The following is a 23,694-nucleotide window of genomic DNA, read 5'->3' on the forward strand; positions in this document are numbered from 1 at the left end:
CCTTTCTTTACACAAAACCTTTCCTGTAAGCTCGTTACAAGCCTACACTATAATGCAGCAACTGCGCGTGACACACGCGTTCTATTACGCAACAAAGCTACTTGCCTTGTGCGATGTGGGTGTTGTAAAAAATGCTAAAAACAATTCAATTACCAAAAACCGCACGAACTTTTTTGGTTACCTAATATATTTCAAAGCAATTAATTTTTTTATATATATATAAGATATATGGGTAAACATTATACCATAAAACAAATATTTATCATATTTTATCAAATATAAATAATATAATAAATAATAAATGTTTTACAAATTATTTATTTTATTTTTATAATTAATAATGAACAGTGTCCCTTCTGAAGCAGGGACGAACCCAGACCTGTTTTAGTACCGCGGTATGGGCGCACAAAATATGCGCCCCCAAATTTATTAATAAAAAAAAAATTTTACTTTTGCTTTTTTATTAAAAATAGAAAAAAAAACAGTTTCAGTTTTAAATGCAGTATATAAATAGTTTTCAATTTGGTTTAGCTACCTCATATACTCTTCAGGTCAAAAAAATGAATTAAAAAGAAATTGCTTTTTTACGTAATGACGCAGCTGTCCTTCGGTTACTAACTGAACGTTAGTTTTAAAAAAATGAATGTTATTACGAAACTTAATTTTAAAAGCTTGTAGCGAAATTTTATAACAATGGAATGTATAAAAAATTTGCTTTTTCGAACGATTTTAATTATCCATTCAGAGTTAAGTTAACTTTTATTTTTGGTAATTAAGAGTAAACTGCTTTTCATAATAAATGAACAAAAGTAAAAAATTTCAGTGTTAATACAGTACAATCTCTCTAATTCGAATCTCCTTAATTCGGTGACATTGCATTTAATCGAATAACGATCGATTAAATGCAAAGTCACCGTGAAATGCGTTTAAAAAAATCGACTTTCTATAATTCGAAAATTTCTCTAATTTGAACTTTTATTTTTTCCCATAAAATTCGAATTAGAGAGGTTCTACTGTAACTCTTTCAAATTCAGAAAAGCCTAGTAACTAAATAAAACTATTTTAAAAACGAAAGCGAGACGACATTAAACGTTAAACTTTTAACAATAGTTATTCGAAATACAAGACGTAAAACTACTTTGTGAATTTTACAAATATTGCGCGATTTAATATATATATATATATATATATATATATATATATATATATATATATATATATATATATATATTATATATATATATATGTATAAATATATTATGTAATGTAAATATTATTAAAAATTGTTTTAAGTATTTAAACATTTAATTACAATTTATTTAAAACATTAATAACTTCTAAAATTAAATTTACTAAAATATAGTTAATAAATGTTTAAAATACTTTGAACAACTTTCAATAATTATTTACTAATAGCGTGTTATTTGCAACAAAAGCGTTAATTAAAATCATCATTAAAATAGTTTTCTATCGTAATTAAAGTAACATTCGTACGCCGGTAAATTCATATATTCAAAAGATATGGCCGAAAAAAAGCGGTATCCCCAAATAAACTCTGGGTTCTTCACTGCTTCTTTATTAGAATCACTATCACTAGACTTTAATTCATGGAGTTTTAAAAGGCGAATGCAAGTATTGTATATATTATATATAGATTTTTAAGTTTAAGTTAAATTTGATACATAATCATCAATGAAGAAACAGATAAAAGTAAATTGCAATATGCATATCTACAACAAATCCTGTTTGTATTATTACAAGCAATTGGCAAGTGTTACAACACCTGACTTTTCAAAGCAACTAGACATCCTAATGATGTTAAATACCCATCAAGTGGTTCAGGAGAAGCTTCGTTTCCAACAAGTTGAATGCATAGTGAGGATGATGCAGTTAAGCAATATGAATGACAGTAAAACAAAAACTGTGAGCAGGTGCAAATATTCCCAACAAAATACCATCTTTCAGAATGTTTATCAGATGAGATACACATACAAAAATAGGAACTTCATCATCTTGAACTGATAAAACAAGATAGTCCTTAACATAATAAGTTACATGATTAATGATACACTTGTAGCTCTGAATATTTCACTAATATTATATCCAATATAATCAAATAGTTTGTGTTGAATACTCTTTGGAAGACACAAAGTTGATATTGTAACTGTCTTAAAGGGCCAAATAAACACAGCATCTTGGGTAATGTATAAGGTAATGTATTTTTGGAGTCATTTTGTCAGGATATTCAATATAAAAAAGATAAAGAAAATTCCCAATGAGATATGTAAAATATGTAATTTGATCATGTTTAATTGTGAAAGAAAGTAAAGTTTCTGATACTTGACGAAACAGTAAAAAAACTTCCCAAAATGATGGAAAACTATTACCAGAGAGATGACCATTAGTAGAAATCAAATTGTTGCGTATTTCACATGGTACATTTCTTGAACCATGAAAACCATATGGAAATATTTTTATTTCATAGTTTAACTAGGTTAAATTTATGATCTTATGTTCAATCAACTTTTGGATTGTCAATTTCAAAAGAAGTGGAACTATTCCCTCTAGAATATCATGATGTAAATCTGGTGGAAAGGATTCAATAACATTAAAGTAAGACAATTTGTCTAAACTGCGTGGTTTATTTATTCCAAATATTGCTTTATTTGCAGAATAATTTTTAACTGCTTGCAGATGAGTGTTATAATTAGACATAGTTCTTAATAAACAAGAATCTTCTGTGTTTCTCAAAGATATGGTTTTATAATCAACTAAACAAAATCTACAAATTCTACCTAAACTGAAACAGTACCTAAAACCAGCAAGAAAGTGGGCCCCTAAAATGTCTGCAGATACTGCGGCAATACAAACATGAAGACTGTTTTTAGTTTCTCCTTGAATAACAGTCACATAAGAACTCATTAGCCTAATGACAATAGGGATATTAATTTATCAACCAGTGGCTTTAATACATCATGATAAGAAGAAAGCTGCAATATTTTAGAACTGAACAACATGGCAAGGTGTATTTGAGATGTTATTGAGCAATAGCACGGATGCAAATTCCCAATAGTGTAATTTAAAAAAAAAGAGAACCCTTTTTTAGAACCTAAAGGGTTAACAGTTTCAAGTTCATCAATAAATAAATGGATACGAATAGATGTAGGGTGTTTTATAAAAAAAAAAACGTCTTTTGTAAATTTCTCTATCACAATAGTCATACATAATACCAGTAGGATTTGCATTTGCATGCATGTGACAAAATTCATCAAATATATCTTCTATACCCAAAACTCTTTCCAAAATATCTTTTACACTAACATAATGGTATTTATAAGTGACTCCCTCTGAACCTATAACTGTTTTTTCTTGTGACTCCACCATTTGTAAACTAGACTTTTAAAATTAATCATTTCATGAATAAAAGAAGAAAATACATCATAGAGATAGCCATTATCTAACATATGGACTAATTTAACAGTATCATTTTGTTGAATAAATTGCTTTATTAATTTGTTGTATGACAAAAAGAATACATTAAAGACTTCTCTTATGTCAATTGCTAAATCAACATGAACTTGGCTTGCAACTACATGTTTTTCTCTTACTTTTAGAAACATAAGGCCTTAAGAATTTTTTAAATGAAACATTGTCTGTAGAAATAGACCTGGAAAAACTGTATCTTGAATTGAATTTTCTGATAACGAAAATCTTTCATTATAACTGATGTGTTAATTGTCGGTTTTGGGTCGCTATCAGCTGCATGCTTTTTAAAACTTTTACTACATGTTGAATAACAGCAGTTAATTTTCAGATTAAAGTCATGTAAGTTGTAATTACTGTAATGCCTATACAGCTTTAAAACACTTGATACTGTTGTTGAACACAATGAACTATAAAAAAAGTTGCCATTTTAGCTAAATGTGAAATATTTTAAACTACCTGTAAATGTGTCGACACATGTTTCTAAGCCACAATTTTTAACCATAACGTAACATCCAGAGTTGACCAAATTTCATGTTGTTCCTAAAAGCAATTTTTAAAAACTTCAAAAAATTTTTTTAATAATAAAAATAATTGTTTAAGTTTTTTTTTTAAGACAATATTTAGAGTTAATGAATATAGTTTATACTGGCAAAATGTTAACGATGGTTCCAGCCATTTTCGCAAAATTTTCAAATCTCTAATTTACTGAAAAGAGCACGACCTATACATAGTGTGGTTCTTTAAAAAACCGTATTACTTAAAACGTGTAGCATAAAACCAATACACAGGTTTATAGTCTCAGTTCCGTTCCGTAAATTATCACAAAATTGTTTGGTAAGATAAATACTAGGGCAGGTCGATTTTTAACTTTTTTTTAGATTTTAACGTTGGACATGTTGAGATGGGTGCAAACTTACATAATAACAAGTAAAAACAAAAAGTTTTTTTTGAGGAAATAAAATTTAGTTTTACTATAAAAACTGATATGAAGGGGTTAATAAAATAAAAATAAAAACAGTAGTCAATTATAGAAGCTAATGCATCAAAACAAGTTTCAATTTTAACTTTGTTATTTTACTTTTTTAAATATTTCTTATCAAAAACACAACAACAAAAAACAAGCTTCAATAAAAAAGTTTTATTTGCTGTTAAAATTCAGATCACAACGTCATCATACTTTTGACAATATGAACCCTTTGAAGAAAAATTAGGTCTCTTTTGACGACTTAATTTTTTTGCAATGATATGTTTATGCCTTGCTTCCATTTCATACACTGTATGGCTAGTTTCAAATGTCATTTTTACAGCTCTCTCAACACTCTGAATATGAGAAGGCAGAACCGGTAACTCAAACTTCGTTCCATTTAGCAATGATTCTTGTAAATGCTGAAATAATATGTGTTCAGTGAGAGCTGGTTCACAAATACCTGTTTGAAAAAGGTCTGCTAAATCCGACCAATGATATGCATCAGTATTTATTGCAATGATTTTGTTTAATCTTGTTGCAGGCACCGTTATATTTCTAAAATAATTAAATTTAAATTCTAAAAATAAAAATCTTTTTTTGATCTTGTTTAAGTTTTTTTTAAAAACAAAATTTAATAAATGAATTTTTTGTTATATTTTTAGACCAAGGTGTCAAGTAAACGTTCCGGCGCATTATCAGTTTTGAAATTTTACCCACTCACCCGAAATTGCACATTTAGTAATTTAGAGCTTGTTTTTTCTGCTTGCTGGTAAAAATTTTCAAGGATTTACAATTTAATTTTTCCAAAAATACTCAACCGGTTATTAAGATTCTTTCCATTTGTCTGTCACCTTAGAGTAAAACATTGAATTCTAAATGAACTAATTTATTTTAATAATACTATGTTTACCTTGATACTTAAAATTTGTTTACCTATGATACTTAAAATTTTTCTCGTAGAAGCTTCTCTGACTTTATATTCATCTGATTTCATCATGGAGTACAATAAATTTTCAGGCAGCAAAGCTAAAGCATTGTGTTGCAAATATTTTAATGTGATAGTTTTGATTTCCTCAGACTGTTTTTTAATTCTTTTAACCATATTGAAAATGTACAACTGCTGATTGTACACTTGCACAATAAATTTTATAAATAGGTGAAGCTTATCTTGCATACTTGGAAGATAAGTGCCTCTTGTCCAAAGTCACAATAGTCGATTTGCCGAAGAGGCATTTCGAGTATTGTGACTTAATCGGGCCATTAAATCTAGAATGATTTAATGGCCCGATTTTCCACTTTGCATATTTATGATCAAAATTTCCTCTTGAAACTCCAAGAACATATTCTAGAAGAAGTCTTTGATCATTACTCAAATCTTTTAATGTCTTTTCATGAAAATGTATGTTATCTAGATGGACGCTAATTTTTATGAAGTCAACTTGAGGGAGATCTTGGTAATTATTTTCACAAAGTTTTCAAATTAGACCACTGAAAAGATTAGGGCTTTTGGTGCCTCCATCAAGATGCTTATAAAATAGCTCGAAAGGGAAGTTCATTTTGGTGAAGTGAACAGCCAATAATGCGCAATTTGCAATTAATTTTTTTTTCTACAGCTGTTACAAGCTGTAGAAAAAAAAAATTAATTGGAAAAAAAAGCCACTTTTACAACCAGTGTTAGTAGCAGTATTGTCAAGGAGGATAGCTTTTAGAGAATGAGCAATCTTAAATTCATTTAAGACTCTAACAAGATCATCTCCTAACAAAGTCCTGTAGCACCTTTATTTGGAATGACTCTGTGAGTAAGATTTGATCCAGTTTCAGACCTGGACTCTACTGTAAAAGTAAAATGGTGCTCTGAGTGATTATCTTTTCTTAAATTAATTTTCTCATTTGGATTCTTAACTTCTCTGTAAAATAAAGTGTTTTTGTCAACTTGTCCATCAACTCCAATATATATTACGCTATTAATATCCTTTATATGTTTATCTTGACTTATACATTTCACTCTAGTTTTCTCTCTATCAATTTTTGATTTATCAATAAATACTGTATTTAAATTAAGACTTGGCCAAAGTAGGCCCATAGACTGCAAATCTAAGAGGAAAGCATTAGCTAGGCTAGCCCTAATACTTGATGAAACGTCAGCCCTAATTAATTCCAAAGCATATCTTGATGGTTGAGACAAATTGTAAGCCCCAGATATATTTCTAATTGGTTTGTAACAACATTCATTGTCAAAGTTAACAAGGATCTATAAAAAACATTCAAGCAAAAAAGATGAAAGTATTAAAAGTAAATAACAATGAAAAAGTACATTATATGACAACATATACCTTTAATACTTTACTCATTTCATTACTGTAACTTTTCAAGTCTTCATCTTCATACATTACTGCTGTTGAATCTAAACTTTCCATGTCGTTATCAAATGATGTATACGTAATGTATTTTTGTCGAGAAACTTCATTTAAAATCTGCTTCTGACATTTCTTATTTCTAGCAGAAGCTTTTTTTGTCTTATTAACACTTTTAAAATCAATGGATCCAAGTTGAAATAACCCCTTAGGACCTATTTTTTCTCTCTGATCTTTCAAATACATTCTGTCTTTTAATGGAACCTAGAATAGAAGAACAATTTATCATTTAATAGTGTTAAATCAAATTTAAATATAAATATTGTTTTGGTAAAATTATATCTCAGGGAAACGCAAATTCTATATGAATATTACAATCTCAAAATTTATTTTAAAAAACAGCAATGAATCTTTTAAAATAAAAATACAAACTATATCATTTATTTACTGGTCAATTTATGATAAATGCAGTTTTGAGATAAGTATGCAGTTTTGTTATATTTTGTCAGATCTTTCAATTTGTCAAATATGATTGCTGTAATTTATACAGAAATATCTATTTGCTAATTTCTATTTTTCATTATTACCCGATTTATGGCAACAAATCAAATTTTTCTCTTGCAAAATGTCATATTTGCACTTATCATAAATATAAATATATAAATATATAAATATATATATATATATATATATATATATATATATATATATATATATATATATATATATATATATATATATATATATATATGTAAATTATGTTAGTGTATTCTACAAATAGAGTGCTCAATGTTCTTAAAGAACAGAGCAATAATAAATTAGTAAAAAACACTTATCTAACTTTTATCTTCTACTTGAAGTTTCATCATTGCTGGATCATCAGGAAGAGTTTCTGATGATCCAGCAATGGTGAAACTTCAAGTAGAAGATAAAAGTTAGATAAGTGTTTTTTACTAATTTATATATATATATATATATATATATATATATATATATATATATATATATATATATATATATATATATATATATATATATATATATATACATATATATATATATATATATATATATATATATATATATATACATATATATATATATATATATATATATATATATATATATATATATATATATATACTATATATATATATATATATATATATATATATATATATATATATATATATATATATATATATATATATATATATATAAACACACACACAGATATATATTTTACGATATAATAATTTTCATATAGTGGTAACTTTGGATTCACAGTGTGCCATATTTTTATCACATTAATTCCTATAACTTTTGCAATGTCATAATCTTTTAAGTCTTGGTTGATGTCTTTAAGGAAATAGCTGTATTGAGTAATCTGGCGAATGGTTGGAGGCTCTGCCTTATTTAAAGGTGATGGCTGACCACCAAAATTTTTAGCAAAACTGCCACGTTTTAAAACAACTTTTTGGTTTTTAGGCATTTCATTAAAACATATTATTGTAAATAAAATATGTTAAAGCAAATATAACGACTTTAAAAACGATTACTAATCTCCAACTTTGTTTATTTATTTTTGTACAAGCGCGTAAATTTCCGCTAATTTTTAAAAGTAACATATATATACATACATACAGGGCCGTTGTTGCGTTAAAAAAGTTAGTCGTTAAAAAAGTTTACATGCTGTTCTGCGCCTGCGTTACGCGTGCGCAGTATTGATTAAAAGTTTCCGTTGTCACGTTGAATAAGTAGATCGTTAAATAAGTAGACAAAATGATATTCTGCGCATGCGTTAGTTCACGGATACTTATTTAACGTATCAAGTCACGTTAAATAAGTAGACCGTTAAATAAGTAGACAAATTGAACAGTCGAGGCATTTTTTGTAAACCCAGGCAAACAAATTAAAAAAAACACGTTTAACGAAGTTTAAGTCAAGCGAATTGTTATTTCACGGCATTTTTATAGTGATAGTTTACTACTTTTAATAATATTTAACTCACGAAGTATATTCTAGTCGAAATTTATATCTTTTTAGTATAGTTTGGCAAGAAACATATTTTTAAGAAAAACATTTTTCTTTTCTTAGGTCACTTAATGGATAAGTATACTAAAATAAAAGACATACTTTAATGATATCAAATAAAATAGTCATCTCACGAGCAAATTTACTGTAAATACTAAATAATTTAACCGCGCATTTTAGCAAAATGTTTCACATTAAATTATCTATCTAACAACTGTATTTATTTTAAATCTAATATTTAATTAAAGAAAAGTTCTCACTAACAATTAAGTTTTTCGATTAAAAGTAATTGTTACTTGATCGCACGCACATAAATAGTAAGAAAAGTATTCTGATATTTTCACAGCAAGAAGAAAAGAGGATTTATTAATTAGTGTCTAGCTTTTTTGTGTGTGTTAATTAACCTTCCCAAGGCCGTGAAAGTCACTAGAGTCGAGGAGACAACTTTAGTTGAGGTTACAACCCTCTCTGTACTCTATAACACCGAAACACAAACCATGACGGACAAGGCTGTTTTGCGGAGAAACAAGTTGAGCGTAGTACTACTAGGGGCGTGGTGGTGATCGAACTTGGAACTTTTGATTATGAGGCGAGCGTTCTACCACTACACCACTATTGCACTACTGTTGAATAACAACCTAGACGATTTTAGCGGTGTTTTGTATATAGCACAATAATTCACTATTTCTTACTTATGTGATGTTTTAAGTTAAAAAGACATTAAAGAAACGACACACTTCATGCTAAACTTAAACTTTATTATGAAAATAAGATCAAAAAATTCTTACACAATATAAATAACAAAATAAAATAACATGGTTTCTGTGTCCTTTTGAAAAAATTTAACTTGGTTGGACATTTTCGGAAGAAATTCGATTTTCCACATGGAATTACAAGCCTATATAATATAGAAATATAGTATAACATAAATTGTATAGTAAAAATGCAGTGAAAAAAAAATTACATAATGAATACCTGCTTTTGTGCCGGAAAAGTACTTAAGAACAGCATTGATCAATATATGTTAATGAATTTATTTACAAAATGAACTCTAAATTTGTGCCAGAGAAATTTTAATCTTTGAAATGTATGAATGTTAAAAATGCTAAAACAGTCACACCATTTACAAGCCAGAATAGTCTAAACTATTACAATACTCTATAATAAATTGATCAAGTATCTCATTAAAATTAAAAATAAAATAACCATATTTTTAAATATTACTTATGTTGTAGTAAAAGAACTTATAGTTAACTGCTACAAAAACAAACGCTTGTAAGTAATGAGTTTAATAACAGTAGCTATTAACTGTATATCAATCATCCTAATTGATATAATAAATAACTGATAAGAATAAAAAATAAACGACAAAGTAAGCAAAACAAATCATCGTGACAATAACGAAATAAAGAAGAAGCAATAGTTGACCTAAATTAACCAATTATATAACTTTAAACGACTATAAGACATATACAAACATAAAATAAATAATTAACTTATTAAAAATTTATTAAAATTTTAAATATATTAAATAACTAAAATAAACTAAATTATTAACTAAAACATAAGATACATAAACAAACCGACGAGAGAAAACAAAAAAACTTTTTTATGTGTATTATGTCATAAAAACTAAAAAACCCGCAGGAACAACAAGATACATAAACACTAATGATGTAACAGGAATTATAAATCCATATTCAAAAAAATTTGAACGACAATCAATTAATATTATTTTGTCTGCACTTACGAAAACGATAGCAATCAATAGAAAAAGCAGACCTTTTATGACCGTCACACAGGTCATAAAAGGTCTGCCTTTTATGACCTGTGTGACGGGTCATAAAAGGCAGACCTTTTATGACCTGTGTCACAATAACACAGTAACGTAAGGAAACATTTCTAATACACTATTCTTAATACATTTTAGATAATGTTGCCTTATATCATTACATTCCCATATAACTAAACTTGGATCAATACCATTACACAAAGCTGTCCCATTTGCAATTGCAAAAAGACCACAATCATTTCCATTTGGTTGCATTTGACAATCCATTACTTCGACAATTAAAGGACTGCTTGTTTGACAATTAAAGGATGAACGTGCAACTCTGTGCACTATCAATGGTATATCATCTTTCTGTGAACCAATAAAAAGTGAATTTGTAGAACTGAACACACTTCAAATGGGAAACAACATCAGAGGACACATTACTTAAAAGCACTTAATGTGATTTTCTAACATTAATTATCTGTATAAAACTGTATATTTCTGAAAAACCACCTGAATTAAATCAACTAAAAATACACGAACTTTGAAACCCAGATATTTTAGGAAACTGATATGAAAGCAAACATTGTCCTATATCAATCAAGATGTCATCAAGCCAGCCAGACGGATTTCTTAAAATATCTAAAGCTTTTTCTTTAGACTGGGTTGACAATTTTGAATAAAAATTACTGGCAACAGAAACTGCACAGAAAACTTTAAACTTCAACATTCACTTGTTTTAATTATACTATAGATTTAACACTTTCTACAACACTATCAACTGGCTTCTCTTCTTTAACTGCTAAAATTTTGTTACTATAAATATAGTTACTATTACTATAGTTATTGTTAGTATTATAATTGCTAGGAGACGTAGGAAAATCACTTCACTAACTTTTATTTTCTTTATTTCTAAATCATACATTAATGTGGATGTGATCTTTAATGCTGTGGAAGTAGAGTTTATATTTTCATCACATGGTTTTTTGTTTATATGCATTTGGTTAGTGATTTGCAAACAATAATTATGTACTTTTAAAATATTTGAAGAGATAAAACTTAGATTTTCTTTCAATTAAGGCTTCATATTGGGGATAGCTACAGCTTTCCAAACTTTACCATTAAGGGACACAACATCTCCAGTTGGCTTAAAGTCGGTAATTATAGCAGGTCCGAGCCAATCATGCTCCATACGGTTACCTTAGCGAAATATCTTTTTGTAATTTTTCACTAAAACCTTGCCACCTATTTTAAAGTTAAATGACTTGGAACCTTTTAAATGTTTTTTGGTACTTTTGCATTCTTTTTTGTGCAATACAAATATTATTATTCACTATGACATGAACTGCAATACAGGAATCCATTATTTCTTGAATCTGTGATTTAGTTGCATTACTTTCTACAATTTCAATATTATTATCATTAAAATCAGATTCATTACCATTGAGAGCTAAGGATGAAAAAAGTCTTGTCTCTCTGCCAAAAATTAAAAGATTGTACATATTTGGAGACCAAATAATACTGGTTCTAATAAAGTATCCCAATTATCTTGGGATTCTTTAGCCTCTTTTGAAAGATCTCGCTTAATAATCTGATTTGTTCTCTCATCCTGTCAATTTGTTTGTTGATGATAAGCAGATGTTATTAAATACCTAATATTGAAAGAAGAAAATAAAAATTCATTTAAGCTATTTAAAAATTCTCTACCTTGATCTGATAGTACTTTTTTTGGAGGGCCAAATCGATAAAACAAAATACCAAGACACTTAGAAACAAAAAATACAGATTTTTCTGGTATTGAAAAAGCTTAGACATGCTTACTCCAAAGGTCAGTAGCAGTTAAAATGTATTTATTACCTTGTGTTGTAAGCGGAAGGGGCCCAATGAGGTCTATACCTAAAAACTCCCACAATTAGATGACCTTAATTGGTTTCAGTACCGGAGCACAAGTTTTAATCTTCTCCATGCGCTGGCACTTGTTGCATTCCTTCACACATTTTGTAATATCACTAACCATACCTAGATAACATTGTGTAAACAACATGATAAGCATTTTGTATTGGAAAAATTTACTATTATAATTACAATTACATTTAGTTAGAAAATGAACCATGTTGAAAATCATTTTTAATGCAAAGAAGACAATTATTATATGAGAAAATTTGATAAAAAATATATCCAATTGAAATATTTAATCCTGTTACCTAGCTAATAAAATACACTTTTTAGCTTAATTCTTGTGTTATTAAGGCCAAAATGAGCTCCATGATTAGAGTCGTGCACATCTCTAAAAACATGTTTTTTTTCTTCATCTGTTAAAAGAACTTGCAGCTTATTAGAAGCAGTTACATAGTACAGCCTTCCATCTAAGAGAAAAAAATAAAAAGTGTTTCCACACTTTCATCAAACTATTTCAAAACAAATGTTCATTTGAAGACTAGTTTGCAGAATTTTGTTTGCAATGTTTACATTTGTAAGCCAAAGGTGTATGCAATGGTTACTTTTGAGTACTTGTATAAGTTTATGCAATATTATTCATTGCAGAACTATTTCTGTAATGTTTAGAATGGTATATCAATTATATGCAATCGTTTACAACACATGTAAACATTGGTAAACACATGTGACATGTGTATGCAAAACGTGTATGCAACGGTTACTCTTGTATATGTTCATTTGAAGATTATTTATTTGCAGAATTATAACTGCAATTTTTACAATCGTATATAAATGATCCGCAAATGTTTACATTTGTATACAATGTTTACATTTTATCACAGATTAAATTCTAAATCTTTAAAAAAAAGTTAAAGTCCAAATACAAAATTACTCTTGATATTAATACATACCAGTTAACTGAAATTTTTTAGAATATTTTAGAAATGATTTACGCTGTTTTAAACTCATACATTTCTTAATTGTTTCATCATAAAGATATTTTAACATTTTCAACAGAGTAATCGTGGCCAGCCATCTTTTTTGTTTATAAGCAATGTTACTTATATAACGCTGGGTTTTAGGATCCCAATTTTACTTGTTTCAGTGTTTTTACGCATGCGCAGAACTGTTTGTCTACTTATTTAACGAGCTACCAATGATATATATTACATAGATATCTAACTCGAGCCGCGGTTGTGAGGCAAATTTGTTTATCGGAAGCCATATTGAATACTGGCAAAAAACGCAAAAAAGATATCATAATATTTTTAAAAACATCTAATTTTACTTTTTTTACTAAAGAAATGGGTTATATCTTGCTCTACTATTGAAGAAATAGGAGAACCTTTTTATCTTGAATTAAATAATGTAATTAAATTTGAGGATATTGAACCTGATGATATTAGCTTTGAGTTAGTTTTATCTAAACTTAAATCACTAAAAGACAATAAATCACCTGGAGCTGATAAACTTTGTTCAATAGTCCTCAAGAATTGTGCTACATCGTTTACTTTACCACTAACTCTTATATTTAGAGAATCACTTAAAACCAGTCAACTGCCAATCCAGTTCAAGTCAGCAGATGTAACACCTATATATAAAAAAGGTGACAAAACAGTGGCCAGCAATTATCGCCCTATTTCATTAACTTCTATTCCTTGCAAAATATTAGAATCTATTATAAGAGAAAGAATTGAAAAACACCTTGACGAAAACAATTTACTAACAATCCAACAGCATGGTTTTGTAAAAGGAAAGTCTTGTACCATAAATTTGTTAGAGACTCTTGACTTTATTTCTTCGTGCAACAACGATGGTATACCTGTTGATGTAGTAATGCTAGACTTTGCTAAAGCTTTTGATAGTGTTCCTCACAAGAGACTCTTTGCTAAATTAAATGCATATGGTATTAATGGCTTAGTTCTAAAATTGATGGAATCTTTTCTAAATAATAGAAGACAAAGAATAGTTCTAGGTGAAGTTGTTTCTGAGTGTGTTGAAATTTTTAGTGGCGTGCCACAAGGCTCTGTTGTTGGACCCTTAATGTTTATTATTTACATTAACGATCTGCCAAGTAAATTAATGAATAAATGCAAATTGTTTGCTGATGACACTAAGATTTTGTCCAAGGTAATTTCTGATCAGTGTACCTCAAGTCTACAAAGGGATTTAAATACATCATTTAAATGGACAGAAGACTGGCTTTTAAAGTTTAATGTTGATCTATGTTTAGTAATGCACTATGGAGTAAACAACAAAAAGAATCCTCTATATATTAATGGCATAAAACTACCAGAATCAAACAGCGTAAAAGATCTGGGTGTAATATTTTCTAAAAATCTTAAGTGGAAAGATCAAGTTATTTCTGTAACAAATAATGCCAATAGAATATTAGGTCGAATTAAAAAATCGTCTGCAAGATTGGACTGTCATTTACTTAAATCACTATACGTAACCTTTATTCTTCCATTTCTAGAGTTCTCAGTACCAGTATGGTCCCCGTACCAAAAAGGTGATTGTAAAGTAATTGAACAAGTTCAGCGTCGAGCCACCAAACTGATTAAATCAATTAGGTTTTTCACTTATGAAGACCGATTAAAAGTTTTGAAACTGACAACTCTAATTAAACGAAGAGAAAGAGGTGATATGATTCAACTATTTAAAATAATGAACAACATTAATAAAACAGAACATAACATACAAACTGTTCAAAATCATATTAGAGGTCATTGTTTCAAGTATTATAGGGAAACAACAAAAAATCTGCAAAGGCATAATTTCTTTTACAATAGATCAGCAAACTTATGGAACTCATTGCCTTTGGAACTAGTCAAATCATCGTCTGTAAACTCCTTTAAAGCAGGATTCGACTGTTGGACAAACAACAATCGATTGAAGCGGCTGTCACAGTGTGCTTAAAAGCATTCTCACTGGCCAATCCAGTTACAGCAATAAATACTAACTAACTAAATTATGTTAGTGTATTTTACAAATAGAGTGCTCAATGTTTATAAAGAACAGAGCAATAATAAATTAGTAAAAAACACTTATCTAACTTTTTCTTCTACTTGAAGTTTCACCATTGATGGATCACCAGGAAGAGAACTCTTCCTGATGATCCAGTAATGGTGAAACTTCAAGTAGAAGAAAAAGTTAGATAAGTGTTTTTTACTAATATATATATATATATATATATATATATATATATATATATATATATATATATACGCATATAATGTTTACTTATAACGATTTTTTTTTCATAAATATCAATTATATTAGAAAAACACAATTTGCATTATCTCAAAACCAGGTTTTTTGTATATATATATATATATATATATATATATATATATATATATATATATATATATATATATATATATATATATATATATATATATATTGTATATGATATAATATATATAGTGGGAATACTATTATTAATAGGTAATTTATTGTATACTGGTAATAGAGTATTTACTAAATACCTCCTTTATCCAAGCCATGTCCAGTTTTTCAAAGCTTATCATAAATAATAGCTTCTTTCTAAGATAATAAATTTATTTTTATAACTATAACCTTAAAGTAATATCAACTACTTTAAGTTTACTAATATAAAAATAACATCCAGATTAAGTGATTATAATCAACTTTTTCGACAAAAGCGCAACATTAACTATAATAACAAGATTATGTTGTGCCATTTTTAATAAATAAATCTAAACAGGTCAGACCTATTATTTAATGTTTATAATTTCTTGTAAAACTAATGCAGAGGTTCATCGCTAATTTACGATGTTTTGCCAGTATTCAATATGGCTTCCGCCATAAAAAAAAGCCTCATATATCCTAACGGTATTTTTACGGAGTTAGACATCTGTGTATTTATATATCATTGCGAGCTACTTATTTAACGCGACACCGTAAGGGAGTGAAATTCGGCGTTAAAAAAGTTTCATAGTCTCATTAGGGTATGTAAAACATCAATAATAAGTTTATATCTTATCTTAATCTTAATATATATAAAGGGCAATATGTGTGTGTTTGTTTGTTTGTTCTCTATAGAAATCCAAACCGCCGGACCGATCTCGATGAAATTTTGCACGGGGGTAGTCCTCGAGGGGGAGAAGGTTCTTAGCTGGGTTTTGACCCCGTACCCCGATCCCCGGGGTCAAGGGGGCCCAAAAATGGACCATTTTTTGGGCCCATTTTTGTGTACAGATATCAGGTAAGCCAGTTTAAATATTGGCCCGGGTAACTCCAGCTAGTGTTATATAAAAATGGCTGTCCACGTTTACTAAGTTGATGATGTGAAACAGTATCTTTCAGATGGAATAATTAAGTTTTTTAAATCACAGCGTATAGCTTTCTTGAAATATGCAAAAAAATTTCAACTTTTTGATATGTGTTTATTTATGAAAACTTTATAATAAAATTGAGAATATTAATTCGCTGTGTAATATAAAAATATTTTTTATTAAGAATGCACTTTATATATATATATATATATATATATATATATATATATATATATATATATATATATATATATATATATATATATATATATGTATATATATATATATATATATATACATATATATATACATATATATATATATATATATATATATATATATATATATATTATATATATATATGTATAGATATATATATATACATATATATATATATATATATATATATATATATATATATATATATATACATATATATATATTTATATATAAAATATAATATATATATATATATATGTTGAGACCAACAATACTAGAGTTGGTCTCAACAACACAGTTGAAAGAACTAGTAGTTTCTTAGATGATTTGATATAGTACAATTTACCATCTATATATATATACATATATATATATATATATATATATACATATATATATATATATATATATATATATATATATATATATATATATATATATATATATATATATATATATATATATATATATATATATATGTATGTATATATATCTATATATATATACATATATATATATATATATATATATATATATATATATATATATATATATATATATATATATATATATATATATATATATATATATATATGTATATATATATAGATGGTAAATTGTACTATATCAAATCATCTAAGAAACTACTAGTTCTTTCAACAGTATTGTTGAGACCAACTCTAGTATTGTAGGTCTCAACAATACTAGAGCTACACTAATAAGTTCTTTTTACTGGCTTGGTTTGCTTTTCTTTACTTAAATATAAATTTAAAAAACTAAAAACTACTGAAGTTTATTAAATAAATTTAATCATTTTTTGTCATTCAATCATGATACTTTTATATAGTAAATTACTTTGTTTCTTATGCTTTTAGGTATGGTTAGCGATATTACCAAATGGATAAAGGAATGCAACAAGTGCCAACGAATGGAAAAAATTAAAACGGTTGCTCCTGAATTATAACCTATAAGGGTGAATAGGCTATGGGAGTTTTTGGGCATTGATCTGATTGGGCCACTGCCTATTACCTCACAAGGTCACAAATATATTTTAACAGTAACAGACCTCTGGAGTAAATATGTTGAAGCTTTCCCTATTCCTGAAAAGTCTGCTTTGTATGTATCAAAGTGCCTCACCACCTTATTTTATAGATTCGGTCCTCCTAAAAAAATACTTTCGGATTAAGGCAGGGAGTTACCAGTGTAAATGAGGCTTTGTTTTCTTCATTTAATGTCAAACACCTTATAACATCTGCTTATCACCCACAAACGAATGGGCAAGATGAAAGAACTAATCAGACTGTTAAGAGAGCCCTTTCAAAGTTATGTAATGAAGCTCAGAATAACTGGGATGAGTTGTTAGAACCGGTATTGTTTGGTCTTCGCACATGTGTGCAAAAATCAACTAAGTTTACACCATTTTTTCTAATGTTTGGCAGAGAACCACAATTGTTTTCAGCTTTAGCAATGAATCTAACTAATTCAGACATTGTTGATGATAATATTGAAATTAGTTCAACTGAAGATCAAATTCAAGAAAAAATTAATTCACAAAATAAAGTCAACATTGTGGTAAATTCAAATATTTTAAATGCTCAAACAAAAATGCAAAAATATTATGCTTCTAAACAGATAAAAGGATGTAAGTCATTTTCATTTAAAATAGGTGATAAAGTTTTATTAAAAAATTGTAGAAAAATTGGTCGTAAGGGGGGTCGAATGGAGCATGATTGGCTTGGACCGGCTACAATCACAAGCTTTAAACAAAATGGTGCTGTTGTTACTCGTAATGGAAAAGTTTGGAGGAAAGCTGTTTTTTTAGTGAACATGAAGCCATATCTAGAAGAAAATTGAAATGTATCATCAGCAATAATATTAAAAGAACTCGATTATTGTCTTCCAATGAATATTAAAATGGCTAGAAATAAAAAGAATACAATAAAATCTAGAAAATCAAACAAGAGACATATACTAGACTCAAAATGCTATGTTAGAGAAAAAAATATTAAATTGACTAAAGTTGAAAACTCTTTATCGAAAAATGTATACCCTGCAATTTCTGTTAACAATAAATTTTTTGTAAACTTATCAACAGAGTCTGTTAAATTAAGCCTCGACATTTTAAAAAATCCATGTGGTTGGTTAAATGATACTTTAATAGATATTGCTCAAAGTTTCCTTTCATTTCAGTTTCCTCATATTGCTGGATTTCAAAGTTTGTGTATTTTTAATAAAAATAATTCAGGTGGTTACATTCTTACTGGAAAATTTATTCAAATACTCAATATTAGAAACTCACATTGGATACTAATAAGTAATGTGTCATCTGATACATGTTTAAACTCAGTTCAATATTATGATTCTCTCTATACCAGTTTAAATGAAGATGTTCCATTACTTGTGCATCATGTTGCTCATTCATTATTGATTTATGAAGATGTTAACTCAATAAGTTTTGAAGTTATGAATCGCCAAACCCAAGATAATGGAAATGATTGTGGTCTTTATACTGTTGCAAATGCTACAGCTCTATGTAATGGAATTGATCCAAGTGTAATTGTCTGGGAAAAAAAAAGTATGAGAAAACATTTTCTAACATGTATTGAGAAAGGCAAACTTGAAATGTTTCCTTATATAACCATACTAAACGGGTTTAAAAGATGCTCTTCATCCTTTCTTTGTGATGAGACTTGTCACTGTGCTATGGCATAAGTTATAGCTTATATAATTTATATATATTTTTCTAATGTATTGATGTATTTGTAGTTTTATGTAATGCAATAATAGCTTTTCAGGTCAGGCCATTTTTTCTTAAGGTAGCATATAATCATGTACAACCTGTTTCATATGGAACAAGCAATACTGGTTTGGTGTTGTAAAGACATCATACCTCATAATGTTATTTAATTTAGTAAATAGCGTTATAAAAAGTCTAAACCACACAAGTCTAAACCATGTTAATGTAGAAACATGGATGTTAAACTTGAAAAAAAACTTTGTATATATATATAAGTATATATATTTTTTAAAATTACTAAAATGGAATAATATATAATTCTATTCAATTATAGACATATTTGTGATGGAATGGAGGCTCCATATGTTTGATATAGTCAAATGTCACAAAGGAAGCTACATAAATACGATTTTTGTTAAATATATTATTTCTATGAAGTTTAATGAATTTTAAAGTTTATAAAAGATTATAGTTTAAATATTATTTGAACAAATTTTCATAATTTTTTACATTTGTCTTAAATTGAAAGGATTTTAAACTTTTTTATAAGTTTAAACATTTATATTTTGTCATTGTTTTATTTTAGTTATCTTACTGTTGAACATGATTCTAATTTAGTAAAATTTCATGATTTGAAATTTACTATATTATTCATTAGCCAACAGTTATGGCAAAAATTTGATTTCTACAAAATCAAGGTTAGAAATATGTTATTGTCTGGTAACTTTACAAAACTGATTTTTATGTTTATTTATGTTATGCCTTTTTTATGCTACTTTGTTGTGCTTCGTGCTAATATAAAAACTTTTGTGCCTTTTTTTGGAAATACAAGACTCTTATGTAATAAGGTTGTTAAAATATATCAATTATAATTGTTTATTAACTACGTAATGACTTCATTTATTTGTTTTCAATCTCAAAACTTTTTTTTTAACTTTTATCTAAGGTGCCCTAACCAAACCTAACGGTCTTGTATCAGAGTCCCGCGGAATAGCATTTAAATAGGAAGCTGACGCCTCTTTCCTTAAAAAATTGGAGAAAATATTAACTCTGTTAAGTTGAACTCTGGATCGCTTGCTTTTGAGGCAAGCACTCAAATTCATGCGACACGGCTACTAGAAACTCAAGAGATTATCTATGTTACGTTATCTGAATATTTTAAAATTTTTTTAAATGTAACATTTTATAATTGAAACAAATGTTGTGCTTACATTGCAAAGTGGCTAGAGCTCTTTAATATTTACAAAAAGTAAAATAAATTAAAAGTATATATGTATACCACAGGCATGTACCGTGGGTGGAGGAAGGGGGATCAGGTGCGATTGACCCTCCTTTTTGTTGCAATTGCCCTCTGTTTCCTACCAATTGCCCTCTGCACCAAATGAATATATTGCATACTTTAAAAGTATGCAATATATTCATTTGGTACCAAATGAATATATTGCATACCAATAGTACCAAATGAATATATTGCATACTTTAAAAATGAATTCATTTGCTACTATAAACTGCTTTTATTCAAAAATGACCTCCCCCAAGCCTAAAAAATTATCAAATGTGTATCATCAAATTTTGTTTAATATATTTAATACATTATTGATATTTTTATTATATATTTATTTTTTAACATTTATCGCGAATAGGTTTGCGCAGAAAAGAGAGCATCCATTTTGAAAACTTTTTTAACGGGCTAACTTTTTTAACGCCATTAAGCGTTAAAAAAGTAGTCATTATTTAGCGCACGCACAGATTTCACTGTTTGTAAACTTTTTTAACGACAAACTTTTTTAACGCAACACCGTGCACAGAATTTGGGGGCCCCGAGCATCCTTCAGTTTAGGGGCCCACCCCCTTTACTCCAAAAAAAAAAAAGGCCTGCTTAAATTTTTTTATTATATTACTGGAATATAAGTATAATTAAATAGTCCAGCTGTTGTTTCTTACAATATTATTTTTCTTGTCTTTTGTTTAGCAAACTTTTCAATCACATCATGGAAATCAATATTTTTTGCTAATAGACACTTGATACTCAAAATAGCGAGGTCACTTGTTCGTTCTTGTCCCATAGTTGAGCGCAAAAAATTCTTGATGAGCTTCAATTTACTGAATGAACGCTCACTTGAAGCCACTGTCACTGGAATTGAAGCAAAAATACGCAATGCAATTACTATATTTCTAAAGAGTTCTCCAAGCTTCATTTCAGAAATTTTGTTTAATAAGTCAAATGGGGCAAGAGGTTCCTTTCCAAAATTTGCAGTATGAATTTGTTTTATGTGAAGCAATTCTTCAGTCAGTTCATTTTCGGTCACATCACAAGAATATTTTTGCGAAAAATGTGAGCAAGCACTCTTGATTTCTGCTTCAGACAGTTTTTGATACTTCCACAAAAAAGAGAATATAGAAAGGATTTCTTGAATTGCTATGAAACGTGCAGTAAGTCCACCAATTACAGAATCAAAAATGTGATAAAAAACCGTTCTCCGAAATGTTGCCTCCTCTCCTGATTCTGTTTCTTTTAATTCCGTAATTTGTTCATCACCTTTAATTTACTCCCCAAAAAAACTTTTGCGTTTCACTTTTCTGTGGATTGGAAATTCAGAACTGTTTTTTGCAACATCTGCAACTAACTTGGCTTCTTCTAAAATTGTAGGCCATTCCTCCCGAACAGATTTGAGTTGACTAATCAATGCTTCAGTATTTTCCACCTCAATATCAATAGTTGCTTTTCTTGCCTGAATGACCTGGTTGCAGCGGTCAATGAATGTGAGAACTTTCAGCCAAATTCCAGACATGAGAACACATTTGAATGAGCTCATATATTTTAGGGCACCTCTAATCTCAGTTTTTGCTTTAGGCGTGAGATTCAAGCTCTTAACTTCTTTCAAAGATTCAATGGTTTGGCTCAAGTGATTATAGAAAGGGCGAATGCTGTCAAGTCTCTCAGTCCATCGTGTTCCTGATTGTCCATGCAAAGACACACCGTGAAGTCTCTTTTGCAATATTTCCCAGCGTTGCGGACTAGCAGAAAAGATCGTATATACGGTTTGAACAGTTCCAAAGAAAGTCTCAGCATCTGTACAGCTTGAGGCAGCATTCTGTCCACACAAATTCAATGAATGACAACCACAGGGTGAGAATACAGACAATGGGTTCTTCTTTTGTAGGATTGCTTGAACACCCTTATATTTTCCTGACATGTTGACTCCATTGTCATAGCCTTGGCCACGGCAGTCTTCAAAACAAATTTTTAATGTTTCCAAAGTTTCCAGAATTAATTCCGCAATATCAGATCTAGTCTTCTTGGCACAATCTGCAAAGATCAAAAACCGCTATTCAATTAAAAATTTTCCAGGTTCTTTTTCATGTACATATCGAATGACAAACGAACTTTGTTCAGTATGGCTCACATCAGGAGTGGCATCAACCATAATTGAAAAATACTTTGCAGACTTGCACTCTTCTATAATTTGCCTGCGAACCTCAGCTGCACAAAGGCCAATGAATTCATTTTGAGAACGATTTGACAAGTAATGCGCCTGAAGACGTTGACCCTTGTCCTGTGATTGTTTAACTTTTATCACATGCTCCTTAAGAATTGGGTCATAATGCGAAATCAGTTCCAGCAATCCTAAGAAATTTCCATTAGGAGAATCTCCAATTACGTCAGATTTTCCACGAATAGTCTGATGTTTTAGGAGTAGTTGTAATTCCAACATCAAATAATGTTTGCCTTCCTTTTTGTAGAGCCGCTTTTTTTACTTTACTGATTTTTAACTTTGATGCACCAGATGGATACGTGCGTTTCATTTTTATTTTTTTAAATACTTTCGTCTAATAGATATATATACCTATATACATATATATATATATATATATATATATAT

General features: G+C 28.5%; 1 protein-coding gene and 1 long non-coding RNA gene across 5 annotated transcripts; both read right to left on the reverse strand.

Moving 5' to 3' along the window:
• Positions 1 to 9,578: 9,578 nt before the first annotated feature.
• On the reverse strand, positions 9,579 to 13,611 carry LOC136090575 (uncharacterized). Of its 4 annotated transcripts, none has more exons than XR_010643529.1 (3): positions 13,465 to 13,611; positions 9,817 to 12,981; positions 9,579 to 9,739 (listed from the first exon to the last, which is right to left on the reverse strand). It is a non-coding gene; the product is annotated as an uncharacterized LOC136090575 (long non-coding RNA). The 4 variants fall into 4 exon arrangements; XR_010643530.1 differs by lacking the exon at positions 13,465 to 13,611 and having other exon boundaries at positions 9,817 to 12,634; positions 12,820 to 13,457; XR_010643528.1 differs by lacking the exon at positions 13,465 to 13,611 and having other exon boundaries at positions 9,817 to 10,623; positions 10,697 to 13,457.
• Positions 13,612 to 21,750: 8,139 nt separating this feature from the next.
• LOC136090957 (zinc finger MYM-type protein 1-like) lies at positions 21,751 to 23,007 on the reverse strand. The gene is made up of 2 exons (XM_065817935.1): positions 22,413 to 23,007; positions 21,751 to 22,349 (listed from the first exon to the last, which is right to left on the reverse strand). Exons 1-2 carry the CDS (start codon positions 23,005 to 23,007, stop codon positions 21,751 to 21,753), a joined length of 1,194 nt encoding a protein of 397 aa, XP_065674007.1.
• Positions 23,008 to 23,694: the final 687 nt, after the last annotated feature.

The sequence above is a fragment of the Hydra vulgaris genome, chromosome 14, assembly GCF_038396675.1.
Source record: "Hydra vulgaris chromosome 14, alternate assembly HydraT2T_AEP".
NCBI classification, from domain to species: Eukaryota; Metazoa; Cnidaria; class Hydrozoa; order Anthoathecata; family Hydridae; genus Hydra; species Hydra vulgaris.

Excerpts from the sequence above, each read along its gene's own strand:
- LOC136090957 (XM_065817935.1), bottom strand. The coding sequence starts at position 23,007 with ATGTCAGGAAAATATAAGGGTGTTCAAGCAATCCTACAAAAGAAGAAC. Across the intron at positions 22,350-22,412 it reads TGCAGATGTTGCAAAAAACA|GTGATGAACAAATTACGGAA; the intron begins GTTCTGAATTTC and ends AGTAAATTAAAG.